Source organism: Oryza brachyantha, chromosome 3 (assembly GCF_000231095.2).
Source record: "Oryza brachyantha chromosome 3, ObraRS2, whole genome shotgun sequence".
NCBI classification, from domain to species: Eukaryota; Viridiplantae; Streptophyta; class Magnoliopsida; order Poales; family Poaceae; genus Oryza; species Oryza brachyantha.
Window position 1 is genome coordinate 1,522,107 of NC_023165.2, and position 16,279 is coordinate 1,538,385.

A 16,279-nucleotide genomic window follows, 5' to 3' on the forward strand; every position below is an offset into this window, starting at 1 on the left:
AAAATATACTATATAATTTTTTAATAAAAGAATAAAAGATATCTCTTAATAAAGAGACAGTCGCTTGCATATATTTTAATGTCAAGTGAGAATGAATAGTAGGGTCATTTGTATTATGAGCTATTTGATAAGAGAGCTAGACCATTGGAGAAATTGTTTTCTCTATTGTTAGAGGTGGCCTTAGGGCAATAAGATTTGCTCTGGTCTAACAAAAATATCTCGAGGTACTGGTATCTCGAGATACCAAATCGTTTTTCTTCATTAAATCTAGCTGAGTATGATGTACATTGTTAGACCCAACGATCAGTGATTTGATATCACGAGATACTAATATCTCAAGGTATTTTTTGTTGGGCTTTTTTACCATCCTCAAGTACCTCAAGGTACCAACAATTTTAGTACAAATTTTTAGTACCTCAAGGTATCACACTTTTTACTTGAGGTATTTTTTAAGGTTGATAAAAAACTCTTTTTTTTACTTTTTGTTAGGAGATTTGCTTTGGTGAAAAAAAAAAGCAACTCGAGTTATCAAATTGTTTTTCACCGGTGGTTTTGTTAGACGGAACCAAATCTCGAGGGCAATACGCTTCGAGCAAAACGATCGTTCGTCTGTCCAAACGCACTAGTGCTTCACTGCTTCTCAATGCCTCCGTCGCCGTGATTCCGTGAAGCACTGACCCGTTCGTCGAGACGACAGGGTGGTCCACGCGTGCGGGTGAGCCCGCCCGTTCTGAGTCCACCGTCTTTGCGCACATTTTTTTTCCCACATGCCGCACGATCCCCACGTGACGATGACGACGCCGACAGTCCGGGCGATCCACCTGCCACAGGTATGGCTACAACCTACAAGTCATCAGACCCACCCCCGCACTCGCAGGCCGCAGCCAGCCACATTCCACAACCGCGGCGCGACACCGCAACCGACGCGCGAGGGAGTGAGAGAGATCGGGGGGCGCAGCCGCAGGTGAGACTCGGAGCAAGGGGCGGCGACTCTGGTGCTCCCATCGCGATGGTGCGCTCGGAGACGGAGGTGGACGCGCTCAGCGGCTACTGCGCCGCCACCCGCACCTTCCGGAGCAAGCGCGCCGATGTGCCGCTCCCCGCCGATCCGGAGATTGACGTGGTCAGCTTCCTCGCCTCGCGCCGCCACTCGGGCGTCGTCGCGCTCATCGACGCCGCGAGTGGGCGCCGGATCACCTTCACCGAGCTCTGGCGCGCCGTGGCCGGGGTGGCCTCCGCCCTCGCCGCGCCACCTGTCTCCCTCCGCAAGGGCCACGTTGCGCTCATCCTCTCCCCTAACTCCGTCCATTTCCCCGTCGCCGCCCTCGCCGCCATGTCCCTTGGCGCCGTCATCACCACCGCCAACCCGCTCAATACCCCCGCCGAGATCGCCAAGCAGGTCGCCGATGCCCGCCCCGTCCTCGCCTTCACCACCCGCGAGCTCCTCCCCAAGCTCCCGCGTGCCCACGACCTCCGCGTCGTCCTCCTGGAATCCACCCGCCTCCCCGGCGACAGCTCCGACCCGCGGATCGTTGCCACCATCGAGGAGATCTCCGCCACGACGCCCGATCCGGGGCGCCGCAAGGACCGCGTCACGCAGGACGACCCGGCCACGCTGCTCTACTCCTCGGGGACGACGGGGCCCAGCAAGGGCGTCGTCGCCACGCACCGGAGCCTCATCTCCATGGTCCAGATCGTCATGACGCGCTTCCGCCTCGAGGACTCGGACAAGACGGAGACCTTCCTCTGCACGGTGCCCATGTTCCACGTCTACGGCCTCGTCGCCTTTGCCACGGGGCTGCTCGGTTGCGGCGCCACGGTGGTCGTGCTCTCCAAGTATGAGCTCCCGGAGATGTTGCGCTCGATCAATGCCTACGGGGTGACCTACCTTCCGCTTGTGCCGCCGATCCTTGTCGCCATGGTGGCGCACCCGAAGCCTCTTCCGCTCGGGCAACTGCGCAAGGTACTCTCCGGTGGCGCGCCGCTGGGTAAGGAGCTGATCGAAGGGTTCAGGGAGAAGTATCCGCAGGTGGAGATCCTGCAGGGGTACGGACTGACAGAGAGCACCGCCATCGGCGCATCCACGGACTCGGCCGAGGAGAGCCGCCGGTACGGGACGGCCGGGCTTCTATCTCCCAATACCGAGGCTAAGATTGTCGACCCAGATTCCGGCGAGGCGCTGCCGGTAAACCGCACCGGCGAGCTCTGGATCCGTGGACCATACGTCATGAAAGGTTTGATGAACATTATTTACATTTAATTTAGACCTTTCCAGTCTGCCAGCATTTTTCTTTGATTCGCAAGGTGCATGGTGGAAAAAATATCTAATTAGTGGATCACTTAGTATAAACGTACTAAACGTGTTCTGCACTATAATAAGCTTGTTGTAATGCTGTCTGAGTGTTGTTTGGTCTTAAGGAGTTAAGGTCATACGGTAGATGCCAGTCCTCATGCCTTTGTTTTAATTTATGAGCAAGCGTTGGAAGGTACCGTATTTTTTATTATAAAATTTAGTAGCTTTAGTTATTTTATATTTCGAGTATCAAAATTTAAGCGTAAATTTTGGTACCTCAAGTTACTTTTTAAGAATAATAAATTGCATTCCGTTTACTATATCAATCCGGCTCTAGTTTTTACTGAGAATACAAATTAGGGTGGGGAATCGAGATGTATAATGCATATGTGATTTCATCGTTTACGTCTGATTATCTGTAGGCTTAGGCTATAATGTGCACGATGCGTAGCTAAACTATTATAATCCTAAGGGATCCCTGACATGTGGACCTATAAGAGAGTAGAACATATATGTCAATGACTTTAATAACACTAATATAATGACAGATAATACATCACTGATTTATACAGTATAGTTCGGCAAAGTAGCTTCACCCTCTTCTAGTACTAAGAAACCTTTGCAGGTAGATTGGTTCAGCGAGATGCAGAATTATGTTCATTGTGTGGAATATCAGGTTTCTGTGGTATTGTGTAACCATGAACTGACTTGTGAAAGAAAATGTGGCGGTAGTACACTTTAAATTGTGACGTGCATTTGGCATCCATGAGTTAACTTTTTTCCATTGATAGGGGGGAAAATGTGGCGGTAGCACACTTTAAATTACACAGATTGTAGCTGTGCTCTCATGGTTTTATCAATATCAATGGGAACACCTGAGATCAGTCTCATTATCTCAAGTCAGATACATTTTTCACATCATCTATATGAACATTAATAGGTTCAATGGGGAGGGCATAGGGATGGCAACGGGGAATTCCCCGTCGGGGGTTACACAACCAGACCCGTCCCCGCGGAGGAGAATTTTCCCCGTCCCCATCCCCGTGAAATGCAACGGGGCAACATCTTTCCCCATCACCATACCCGTGCGGGGAATTTTTCCCCGTGGAGCCTCCATCCCCGTGAACAAGACAGCAACCCATCAACAGGATAGCAATTCCAGCTATAGAAGTTCACCCCATCAACAAGACAGCAACAAAAGAATTAATTATACATGAACGCAATTCCCAGTTTGCATGATCACTCATTAACTCATCAAAAAGACAGCAACACAACCAGACATGACCAAAGAGAGAGAAAAACCTTTTTTTGCCTAATTTTTTTCAGCTTGTGTGTCAAGATGGGGTGGATGGATGGTTTTGATGCGCGCGGCAGTCGCTCAGCACGGCTCCTGGATAGGGCAGGGGCTGACCCTAGCGCCGCCGGCGGTGACCATCCTGGGTGCCTTCTTAGCGTACTGCGCGCGCCTCCACTTGTCGATGCCCCACGCCACGACCTCGCCCTTCTTCCTGCCGCCAAAACCTAGGTATACCTTGCTCTCCTGCTCCCCTTCTCCCAGAAAAGCAGCGGCGAAGAGGTCGTCGTCATCAGGGAGGAGGAGCCCCTCGTGGCCGGTGGCGTCGGCGACTCGGCGTGCTGGGGCCGGCGGCGTCGGTGTCCAAGCCTCCAAGGGGCGGCGGCGGCTACTGAGTGGAACTGGAGAACGGGAGAGTCAGAGATTGGATGAGCTAGGGTTTTATTTTTCTTATATACTTAGCCTGAATTTTATGGGCCATATGGGCCAGGCCATGTGCGCATACATATTTCCGGGTCTCCATGGGTAGCGGGTTCGGGGGATGGTTAACCATACCCGAACCCGTCAGACCCGACGGGAACTCTTTTGCCTCCATTTAATCCTCCATGGAGACAAAATTTATACCATCCCCGTCCCCTAATAGGAGTATTCCCCGTGGGGAGACGGGTAACGGGGCCCCATTGCCATTCCTAGGAGGGCATGGATCATCTTAGTTCATCTCAACGTATTTTAGTGTATGACATGGACCATCTTAGTTCATCACAACGTATTTTAGTGTATCTCTATTCTTTCGTTACTTTTCTGAAAGGAGGCAAAAGGGTTCCCCTAGTATATTAATTGAGGTATCTGCAAATACCATATTTTCTAGTGTAAAACCTATAAGATGAATTTCCATGGATCCAGAACGAACAAAAGTTGCAGTAAAAGAATAATACTTGTCCAGATGTATAGCTAGAATCCCCTATATTTTGGGATAGAGGTGTTATGCGGTTCAGGCATTTATAGACGTACCTTTATCAAGCTAAAGTTTGGAGCCGAAATTGATACTTCTTATATTTTCCTGCTATAGATAAAGGTGTAACTCAAAGTTGCAAACATTGTCTCTTCAGGCTACTTCAAGAACACAGAGGCAACACAGTCAACACTGACACCAGACGGATGGCTTAAGACTGGTGATCTCTGCTACATTGATGAGGATGGATATCTCTTCGTTGTTGACCGCCTGAAGGAGTTGATCAAATACAAAGGATATCAGGTAAAGATCATTGGGTGGTGTGTCTGATCTGTTATATATCTTTCCTAAAAGACTTCTAGAGTATGCCTTTTCTCATGTCTGTAACTCTGAATTCAACTTGTGTATCAATAGGTGCCTCCGGCAGAACTTGAAGCTCTTTTGTTGACACACCAAGAGATTACGGATGTCGCCGTTATACCGTAAGCTTCTGTAGATGTCGCTCGTCACTTCTACAGAAATACTACTAGTAGTTGTGGTAGGCTCTCAATGGTTTGGTCCATTTTGCAGGTTTCCTGATAGGGAGGTCGGCCAGTTTCCAATGGCATATGTCGTAAGAAAGAAAGGAAGCAACTTGTCAGAGCGCGAGGTGATGGAGTTTGTAGCAAAACAGGTTAGCTTGACGCGATTGTCGCATCCAAATAAAAATTGAAATGAAACATCGTGTTCACTGTTGATGGGAGATTCAGCTTACACATTCCAGCAATTTCTCTGAACTGCTGCTATATAATGTACGCAGGTTGCGCCTTACAAGAAGGTTAGAAAGGTGGCGTTTGTGAAGGACATTCCCAAGAATGCATCCGGCAAGATACTGAGGAAGGATCTTATCAAGCTTGCCACATCCAAACTATGAAGTGCCAAACTGCCAATCAATATCTAGTAATGGCTATCGTATACCCTCGTTTTCAATATTGGTGGGTATTTCTAAGTTGTAACTGAAGATATCATCAGTCATGTACATTTCTTCTATGTATGATCTGGTAGAGTAACACCATTCCTGAATAATCGAATAAAAAATGTTTCTGGGTTCGAGGCTTCGAGTTCGAGGTCATCCCTGGCCCAATGAGAGCAGCTGGCCGCCTGGCCAATGCCTGATGCCTGCGGTCTGCCCCTGTGCCCCAAACCCAATGCTTGTTTTGGGTCTGATATCCACTAGCTTTCTTTGCTCTGATGGGCCTCCAGCCTGTAATGGCATATAAGGACGGCTTTATTTCGGGATAGTTTGAGTCAGACATTTTGATTAGGACAGCGATGCTGAGGTTTAGCAATATCTTCTGCATACACAATTCCGTTGCGTTGTGTGCGGTGGATTGGTCTCTTTGTCCTAGTCTGGAAGTGTCCACACAACTTGATTGACACCATTATCTTTAGCTTACGTTTATAAGCTAAAATTTAATTTTTTAATCTTAAATTTAAAATTAATTTTATGATTTTTTTAAACCATACTTTATTTTATAGTCTTTGTTTTTTATTACTAAGAATATATATATAAATGTTTTATTTATATATTATTTTTTATTTATAAATGTATCGTTATTAAAACAGCCTAGCAATAACCCATGAGTTTTGCTATTGCCAACAAATCGACCGTTAGTCCACTGATGGCCCATATTCACTTGAAAATAGTACAGATAAAGATAAGTGTTATGGTAGGTGGTCGACACAGCTGCCTACATTTGATTTGGCCGTCAGAAATGCCAAAACGGAAAAAAGAAAGAAAGAACATCAGAGTGAGGCTCTGAGGTAGTAAGCAAGAAAGTAATAGACTCCACGTTCTAAATAGATTATTCGTGGATGAAAACTGATGGACTATCTACTTAATTATACTCACTCCATCATGACTAAATGTTTGACGCCGTTGACATTTTTATATACGTTTGACTATTCGTTTTATTTATTTTTAAAAAAATATGTAAAGCTACATATATGCATAAAGTATATATTTAACAATAAATGAAATGATATAAAAACAATTAATAATTATGTAAATTTTTAAATAAGACGAATAGTCAAACATGTATAAAAAAGTAAATGACGTCAAAAATTTAGGGTCGGAGGGAGTAGAAAATAAGAAATATGTTGCAGATCTGGGTAACAATAGAACTAAAAATATAGCAGAATAATTTTTTTTGGGAAATACTAGCATTTAAGAAAGTTTTTTTTTTTGAGAAATAGTAATTTCATATGCGTGGCACAAATAATCCATATCAACAATGCAGTACAGAGTACACTGAATAGATCCAGACATCCAGTCAAGCAAATCCCATGGCCCAAACATTCTTCGCGTTACAGAGCATGATGGGCTGAGCATATATCGCACGCGTGGCTGCTGCTTTTTAGCCTTTCTTCGTTCCCATTCTCCGACCAAAAGAAAGGAGAAATTGATTGGGATGGTTCTCTTCTAGAGAGGCGGTTAAAGCGGCCTCTAGGATGTCGACGCCGATCAACCTTTGGAACAGAGAGGAAAATGACTTGATAAAAGCATTAAAGCTGGGAGAGATACATGATCGGATTCGGTTACAGAGACAAACAAGACAATAAGGAACGGGCGATTCAAACTATATTTGTAAACAAAAAATATTTTATATAAATAAATTTATATATGTATTTTTAGTGATCTAAAAGCAAAGCATAAAAAATAAACTTTAGTAAAATCCTCAAAATTAGCTCTAAAATTAAGTTTAAAAATTTAGATTTTAGTATACAAGCATAAGCATAAGTGAAAAGGTAAAAGATAGAGGTGTAAATCGAATCGTTGATCAGTCAGCCCGTTAAGATTTCGTCCGATCATGGAGATGGAGTGGGGATCAAACTCGACACAGGTGTGCGCTGAGTACAATTAGCTCTCGGTGCAACGAACCAGCGAGGCGGTGAAGGCGTAACTTGGCTTTGTGTTAAGACGAAAGTTACAAAGATTCTCTGTTATATCTATTCAATGATATACTTGAATACAAAGTTAAAATTTTATCTTAGTAAAATAAAATAAAATAACAAACTTATGTATAAGAATTTTTTAAAATATGTGCGTAAAAGTCAAGAAAAAAATAAAAAAAATCTATTTGGGGGCTTCTGATAGAACTTCTATCACAAACTGTCTCAAACGGTCCACAGCTTCTCCCTACTTAGGATTATTGTAAGCTAGATTATTAAACTAGATTATTAAGCTAGATTATTATAAGCTGGATTATAATAAGCTGGAGGAGAATAAGTTATAATCTGTTTGTTTACCAAATTATTGGATAAGCTAAATTACTGGGTCTGTATGAATTAAGTCTGGAATGTCCTCAATTATTTTGGGGTAAGCGGTGACAATGTACGTAATTACTTCGAAATATCAAAAGGTATTGGGTCTTTAGCCAACCAATAATATGAAAAAAAACATCTATGAAGGTGCTTATTAGATTATAGTAATCTAGCTTATAGATTATAATAAGCTATCACAAATCCATCCATTTGTTTTAGATTATTTCTAATAATTTAGATCATAATAATCTTGAGTAGAAATAAACATGGCCTAAGAATCTAGAATCTGGAGAAACTGGGTTTCAGAGCTTTTCCAAATTATTAGAAGCTGGCTACCAAACAACTGCTTCTTAGAATCTATAACCTCTCTAAATATGTCCAAAATAAGCTGAGATGAAACCCACAGCCTTACTACTGGACATTCGATAGGACTATATTTCAATGCTACTGCGATCTATTTGGAAGACAGAAGAGGAAGGTATATACACAGCTGACAATGTCGGGCGTTGTAGTGTAAGACCTCTTGTACTCTGATTAACAGTGTAATAACTAATGACCTGGTGCTTGGTGAAGACAGTACAGTACCGAGAGAGAACTGCATTTAAGCGACTTTATACAATTTGCCATGTGCGAAATCACCGGCAACGAACAGCGCTCGAAACCGGGCGGAAGGCTGAAGAAACTGCGGCCGCGGGCCCGGGCGGAAGGCTGAAGAAACTGCGGCCGCGGGCCCGCGGCGGAGGTAGGAGGACGCCACGTACGTGTTTGGGTATCTGCGCAACCAAGCCAACAACCATATCCCCACGTTGAGCGCCTGTGCCATGCCACAACACTGCAACCACGCAGATTCCACGGAAAATACCGGAGAAAACCCGCCGTATCCTCGTGCTTGCGTTGCGTTCGCCTCACCCGACGCGCGCATCCGCGTCACGACCTCCGGAGTCCGCGAGGCGAAACCGCCCGTGCTGCGGTATCAGCAACAGCAAGCAGCCATCCCACTCCCACGGCCCGTTTCGCCCGTACAACCACGCACATTTCACAGCGAATCCTCCTCGCCATCACTCCTCGTGTCGGCCTCATCCACGACGCCGCGCGCCCCTCGTGCTACGGGGAAGTTTGGCCTGCACCTGCACGGTAGCCGGTCGGGATCGGCGAGAGCGAGGTGCGCGGAAGCGGGGAGGCCCATGATTAGCCGGACGGGTCGCTCGCGCGCGCTACCTTGGTGCTTGATTTGCTGGCTGAGCCATCGGCGGTCGCCGCTGGCCGGCCTGGTCATCTGGCGCCCCTTGTTCGCTTGTGTCACGGGCCAGCGCGCTGCAAATTCCGTGACAAATTGACAGCTTAGCTGCTGCTGCTGCTGCCCCTTACCCCATAACAGAGGCGCGTGCATGCATGCCTGGCTGCATCCGTGCACGGCTGTTCAACAAGGGACGGGATGGAATGGAATAGTGGACGGGGGGCGACGCTGTGATGATCAAATTTTTAGACTCAAGTGGAGCAGTTCCGTGGCATCATCATGGTTGTGATTAAAAGGACAAATCTTATTTTTGTATGCTGCGATTCGTGACGTTTTGTATGGACAAATTAATTTTTAGAAACACCGACCAGAGCGTACTAGTTATATCACAACGGACGTAACCGAACTGTTCTTTACTGTAGCTAACTCGATTACATTAATAAACTGTACGCCAATCAGTCATTGGAGTTGTTAGCGTTTGTCAATTGCTGATTGAGTTGCATCACTCCATTGAGCAACCATGATCCTTGGACACCGGAGACATCAAACGTGCATGCCATTGCTGCCTTATATTTGAAATGAAGAAAAAACATATGAATTTTAGCATTGCACAAAACTAAGACTTGAGTTCCTCTTTGGAATTAAGACCTTTCTTTCCGTAGTGGACGAAATTATACTGTCATGACTCATGAGCAGCCTATCTAGCTCCCAAGTCCCTTTCTGCACTCTTCCAATTATGTGGCCTACAAAATAAGAACTAAAAAAATGTGGCACGCACTTGAACAAAATTAACACTCGGCATTATCCATCGAGAAACGTCGACCTATCAGAGGGGCCATAAATGATCAGCATGCATTCATATTTATATTTATATTTATGATTTGATATATAGAGCACAATCGAGCGAATTTTCAGCTAGTCAATCACCCTTGTGGTCTTGTGGCGTGGCAGCGCATCTGACCGCACCGGCGGCGGAAGGTGGTGCTTGCCGTACGAACATGATAAGCCCTAATCTTTTCTTGGCTTTGCTTTGCTTTCTCTCCACATCATGCAAAGGCATCCACTTCCGTTTCGCTCATTCTTATCCCCAGAAACTCCACTCAGCTCAGCCTCGTTCTGCAGCACTATTCAACTGTCGGAAGTAATTTACATCCATTACTTGCATGTTATTTAAATAGTCATTAAAAATTATGAAAAAAATGTAACAAGATAGTTTAATATGAGTTATATGACTCCACCAACATGCAAATTTAAATTCAACTTTTACAAGTTGTAGCAAAAATAACAAAACAATTATGAATATGTATATACTTAGCTTCAGTTTTGTTTGTTTTTTCTATAACTTATAGAAGTTAAATTTAAACTTGCATGTTTGTGGAGTGATATAAATTATATTAATATATCTTATCAAATTTTTTCATATTTTTATAACTATTTAGACATGCAAATATAAAGGTGTCCCTATAGCCACGTGCTAAAAACTGTTTCCTTCAACTGTCTGCTTGTCTCTGAATGTCTGAACCCTTTTCTCGCACGCCCTAAATTATTCAGAGATCAGACGGTTGCTTCTTTCTTTGCTTTGCTTTTCTTTTCCTAGTTCCTACCATGTCTTTCTGCCATCCGTCCTATACTTTCCTGTAGAAAAATGTGTATGTGCATGCACGGTGACCACGAGTGTTAGTGATATGGCTATCCTATCAGAAACGTTTTGATCAACGAGATACGTATGAATACATTATTGGCTCCTTTATTATTTTTGGATTAACACATGATTGGCTCTAGTTTAGGCCTTTAAGGCATGCTTGGAGGTCATGAATTCTGTCTACTCCACTGATTAGTTCGTGAGTTTTAAAAACTAATATGATTAAACTGGTAGGTGATAAATCAACAGCTGATATTACGCATACTGCGTAACATCACAGGAGATCGAGCTGATAACTGTACTACTGTGGACTTGTCAAGTCGCATGTGTCAACGTGTGAACTTGTGTTTCTAACTCTATGGAATATATGCATGTTATAGCAGCACAGAGCTTTTTTCACCATTCAAAGATATGAAGCATCCCGTAACGACCTGTAAGTAAAACTGTTAAACTGTGATGGTACGTTAATTACGTCCATGTTTGGCACACAGCAAAGCCGTAGATGCAACGAGAGAGATGTCAACTCTGCTGTCAAGATGATGATGCTGGTGATCGCTACCTTGCTCACAATCTTGAGCCTGAAGGGTCTCCCTGATATTTCTTTTCTTCTCGCATTTTCACCGGAAGTCACTGAAGAGGAGAGATCGGTCCAGCTAAAATGAAATAATTGGACACATCCACCAACCCCCAACATTAGCGATTTTTCAGTAGTGCGATTGTGCACGAACTCGAAGACCATACGGCGCCACTCACTCTAGCTCTTTCTAATCTTTAATTAGATGCCACACTGTTACATTAATTAAGTAATTTGTTTGTTTATCCACGGCCGACTTGAAGCCTTTTGTGACTCACACAATAAGCTGCCCTCTTAATTGTACTAGTAGTTTTTTAAGTGATCAAGAAGCGTTCGAAGCTGAAGAGCGACAGGAGAGGACCAGAAACGGAATAAATCCAACGCTCTGCAACAAGGGACGCTCACCAGCCAACAACAGTAGCAAAGCTAGGTGTGCTCAATGTTGATATATTTTTTTTTGCAACTCAACTTTTGTCTTGAGCTCAGATAAATGAAATGTATGCTACTGTTTTCACTTTTTTTTACCACCTTGAGTTACCCAAAAATTTAATGCAAAATTCTGATATCTTAACCTATATTGTACATCAAAGTAAAAGTTTAGTATCTTTAGATAAGTTTTTTACCATCTTTGAAAAAGTATTTAAGGTACCACACTTTTTAGTGTAAAAAGTATGGTAACTTAAGATACCAAAAATTTGTATTTAAATTCTTGGTAGAGCTTTTTACCATCCTTAAAAAAAGTAAAAAGTACCACCAGGTATATGGTACCTTGGTACGATGAGGTACTTTTTAAAGATGATAAAAAGACCATTCTTAGTATCTTAATGTACTTTTTAAGGATGATAAAAAAACCCCTTTAGATACAGTGTGCCTTACAAAACTTTAGACTAAAAATTTTAATAGCTTAAGATACTTTTTAAGAGTTCACTTCTTAGAGATGGTAAAAAATCCATTCACAAATTATCGTTCTACTGAAGCAGGGGATTCTGAATGTGCACAAATGCATACATAAGGAAGGGAACTGTGGTGACTGGTTAATACAAACACCCATGATTAGCATAGAACGATTTCATATCGCGTTACGTAACCTTCATGTACTAATTGCACGAACACATGAAAAGGACAAATAGAACCGAAAATCATTGTGATGTTTAATTCCTCCCCAATTGACACGCCGGCTCTGCTAGCTGAAGCTGCGTCGTCCTCGTCCGTGTCCTGATCCCAAGAGTCCATGTCACACTGTTACTGCGAGCCAGTACCACCGTACTCTCTCTACGGAACAGTCTACCAAGCTACGGGACTAGCGTAGAAGACCACACAAGACACACTGGCAGTATACCAACGCGATACGAATGAATCGTACTCCGATTTATCATCTGACTCAGATTTTTCATTCCCCTTTGCCTCGTCATCATTTTCAGATGGCCGCGTATCTCAACGACTCAACCCAAGCCCCCCCGCGAAAAATTGGACAATTTTCAGCAGCGGATCGACCAAAAATCTACTGCTATCTCCCCCCACCCCGCAGCGTCGAGACGGTTTGCGACGCCGCATCGGCGCAACTCGCAAGCGGCCAAGCGGGCCACTTCGCTGGTTCGCCCACGCGCGTGCCGCGCTGTCGAGTGGGGAGCCGGTGGCCGCCAGAGCGCCTCCCGTGCGATGCGATCCCCTCCTTTTTTTTTCGTGTTTCCCCTTCCATTTTGTCGGGCACGGCCACCGCCTTGTGCCCATGCGACTGTCACGACGTACACATACGCTCGCGGCCGATTCGCGCGGGATCCTCCCGTCCCTTTCGTACTTTTCTCTGCATCTCGAGTGACTTGTTTGCCTTGGATTAGTTAGTTTCTTGGTTAACGGGCCAACATAATTACCTACGTACGGTTGCAGATACGGCGCCGTGTAAGTAGTAACAGGATTCTGTGCCTGTGTGTGCCGATGATACGAGCATGCGCGGGTGTGCCGATGATACGAGCATGCGCGGGCTCGGGGTGTATAAAAGCAGTCGTCACGCACACGAATCCTCCTCGGCCTCTTCCCCGAAGCAACTTACCCACTCACTCCCGAGAGTATGGCCTCCTCCTACCTTTCGCACGCGCTGCTGCTGCTGCTCGTCGCGTTGCTCGCGCCGCCCCGGCTGGCTTCCGGCTGCGACCGCTGCGTGCGCCGCTCCAGAGCGGCTTACTACACCGCCTCGCTCACCCTGACTGGTAGGAACACACGACGCTTTCTGTTCGATTCCGTGGTTTGCTTGCAGCGAAGAGGGCCGGAATTCTGATTGCTTTGTGTTCCTCCGTTGTCTGTTGCGTGGCGCAGCCGGTTCTTGCGGGTATGGCACGGCGGCCGCGACCTTCAACGGCGGCGGATTCCTCGCCGCCGCTGGCCCTGCGCTGTACCGGGGCGGCGTCGGCTGCGGCGCATGCTACCAGGTAATAATCAAGCGCTAGCTAGCTGCATGCTTTCCGGCCATGGCGTTCCTTGCTGATCGGTCTTGATTGATCGGCTCCGTGCTTCAGGTGAGATGCAAGGACAAGAAGCTGTGCAGCGCGGCGGGCGCCCGGGTGGTCGTCACGGACCGCGCCAGGACGAACCGGACCGGCCTAGTGCTGAGCAGCCCGGCTTTCGCCGCCATGGCCCACCCAGGCATGGCCGCGTCCCTCACCAAGCTCGCCGCCGTCGACGTCGAGTACAAGAGGTAAAGCAAAGCTCACCAAGTTTTACTTTTACCTGCTCGTTTTCTTTTCACCAACCGCACATAGCTCGTGTTCCACACAATAGCTAAAAGATTAACTTTTGCCACCGTAAAAAAAGATTAACTTCACCACTGTAAAAAAACCAAATTTGTTTTGCGGCCGGCTGCTGTAGTTTTAACCAGTTTTTTGATAAAAGGCGTAGGGCGCGTTCGAAAGTGAAGACGGAGGAAAATTTTTCCGTCTTCTACATTTCTTGAATTGTGTGTTTTTAAGAAATATATGAAAGTTGTTTAAGAAATTAAAAATCTATTTTCTGAGTTTTCAAAAGCTAATACTCAATTAATCATATACTAATAATTTTTTTGTTTTATGTACGCTGATTAGACTAGTTTACACAACAAGGAGCCCAGCTTTTCATTAAAGCAAACCGAAATAGTCAAATGCCGGTTTTACATACTGCCTCCGTCTCGAAAAAAGATCATTTTTCGTTTTTCCGTGTCTAATGTTTGACCATTCGTCTTATTTAAAAAAAATTACGATTAATATTTTTGTTCTTACTGGATGATAAAATATGAATAGTACTTTATGCGTGACTAATTTTTTTAAGTTTTTATATAAATTTTTCAAATAAGACGAATGGTTAAACGTTGGACACGGAAAAACGAAAAATAATCTTATTTCGGGGTAGTAGTTTTAACCAGTTACAGGCGTACGTGCGAAAATGTTTGGGCAAGTACTAGCCGATGCAATAAATAATGAGCACGATTGTCTTAAGCCGGAATTGGAAATCAGGCTCAAATTCGTCAGCACTTCGCATGTGCAGGGTACCTTGCGAGTACAGGCACAAGAACCTCTCGGTCAGAGTCGACGAGAGAAGCCGTGGCCCCAACGAGCTATCCATCAGCTTCCTCTACCAAGGCGGCCAAACCGACATCGTCGCCGTCGACGTCGCCCAGGTAAAAACAGCACAGAAACACAGGAACACAGCAATCATGGAAGTGTTCTATTAAAAATCTGCAGGTGTTGGTGTCTCAGAATCTAACAGTTGCGTTTTTGTTTGTGGGGCAGGTTGGGTCGTCGAGCTGGAAGTTCATGACGCGGGAGCACGGTCCGTCGTGGAGCATGGCCAACGCGCCGCCGGGGCCGCTGCAGCTCCGGCTGGTGGTGACCGGCGGCTACGACGGGAAGTGGGTCTGGGCCGACCGGGAGGTCCTGCCGAGGCGGTGGCGCGCCGGCGAGGTCTATGACACGGGGGTCCAGATCACTGACATCGCGCAAGAAGGCTGCTTCCCCTGCGACACGCACGAGTGGAAGTGATGCGCGCCAAAGAAATTCAGAGGCGAGCTATAGCTGCACTTCTCCTGTCACTGCCATTTTGGTTGGGCTTTGACGATGAGAAGAAGACGACGATGGCTCGGCTCCGTTAGAGATTTCACTGACCCGATTAGAGTCCTCCTAATCCCTCGGCAACTTCAGACTCTCTCTTTCATTTCTTCGTCTTCTTCTTTTTCCAACTTCACCTGTACATGAGCTGCTGATGTGTAAGATAAATTAAGCAACTTGCAACCGTCCCGTCCCACTGGAACCTAAACAATAGGCCAAGAAAACGAATCGAATGGCCGCAGTCGTGAAGCAACAACACTCCTGATAACGTTGGCAACAACTAACATACAAATCGCAGTTTCAAACGGCTCACATGCTGTTGCTTGCTTGGCTGCCTACGGTGTGCTTCGTCATGTTGCTCGTTGTTGGTGGTGGTCAGACACGCTGACGGAGCTGGTCGTTGAAGCTTATCACTTATCAGGATGTTCAGTGAGAAATGTGAGGTGATTACAGGAGAAGATTACGAGCGAAATCGCAAGCCTGACATGCACGGTTGGCGGGTGGACCACGCTTTGCAGTCTCTGACTCCCTGCCATCATAGACACCACAAGTCCATGGTGCGGGGTATGAATGTATATGATGGTCAGGTGGCCGGGTGAACCGAAGGTTGCCGGTGAAAGTGAGATTTTCCTTCGCATTGTGGTGCCAGTGTTTTCTTCTCAACTTTTTCTTAGATTTTACCTTGGCTTTTATGCACACATTTTCTAAATCGCTAAATGGTAAAAGCCACGTTTTAGTTTTTATATAGAAATTTATCGTCTCACCTATTGAAGGAAGATTTATTTTCTTTAGGGTAGTTAATTCCATCATTTATATAATTAAGTATATATAAAATAGAAAATTATCTTTATCTTTCAGCAAAAAAGAACACAGGTGATGGATCAACGGATCATCTGCCTTTCGATCTGAAA

At 45.3% G+C, this 16,279-nt stretch overlaps 2 protein-coding genes across 2 annotated transcripts; both read left to right on the forward strand.

Annotated features, from left to right (window-relative positions):
- Nucleotides 1–887: 887 nt before the first annotated feature.
- LOC102709154 (4-coumarate--CoA ligase-like 4) lies at nt 888–5,736 on the forward strand. The gene is made up of 5 exons (XM_006649278.3): nt 888–2,234; nt 4,697–4,842; nt 4,954–5,021; nt 5,110–5,212; nt 5,339–5,736. The coding sequence occupies exons 1-5, from the start codon at nt 1,010–1,012 to the stop codon at nt 5,450–5,452; spliced, it is 1,656 nt and encodes a 551-aa protein (XP_006649341.1). The 5' UTR covers nt 888–1,009; the 3' UTR covers nt 5,453–5,736.
- A 7,532-nt stretch (nt 5,737–13,268) lies between these two features.
- Nucleotides 13,269–15,547, forward strand: LOC102700975 (expansin-like A1). The gene is made up of 5 exons (XM_040522757.1): nt 13,269–13,502; nt 13,609–13,721; nt 13,809–13,987; nt 14,809–14,941; nt 15,054–15,547. The coding sequence occupies exons 1-5, from the start codon at nt 13,364–13,366 to the stop codon at nt 15,300–15,302; spliced, it is 813 nt and encodes a 270-aa protein (XP_040378691.1). The 5' UTR covers nt 13,269–13,363; the 3' UTR covers nt 15,303–15,547.
- Nucleotides 15,548–16,279: the final 732 nt, after the last annotated feature.

Coding starts and splice junctions, on each gene's coding strand:
- LOC102709154 (XM_006649278.3), top strand. CDS start 1,010: ATGGTGCGCTCGGAGACGGAGGTGGACGCGCTCAGCGGCTACTGCGCC. Junction 4,843..4,953: donor TCAAATACAAAGGATATCAG/GTAAAGATCATT, acceptor GTGTATCAATAG/GTGCCTCCGGCAGAACTTGA. Junction 5,022..5,109: donor ACGGATGTCGCCGTTATACC/GTAAGCTTCTGT, acceptor TCCATTTTGCAG/GTTTCCTGATAGGGAGGTCG.
- LOC102700975 (XM_040522757.1), top strand. CDS start 13,364: ATGGCCTCCTCCTACCTTTCGCACGCGCTGCTGCTGCTGCTCGTCGCG. Junction 13,988..14,808: donor GTCGACGTCGAGTACAAGAG/GTAAAGCAAAGC, acceptor TCGCATGTGCAG/GGTACCTTGCGAGTACAGGC. Junction 14,942..15,053: donor TCGCCGTCGACGTCGCCCAG/GTAAAAACAGCA, acceptor TTTGTGGGGCAG/GTTGGGTCGTCGAGCTGGAA.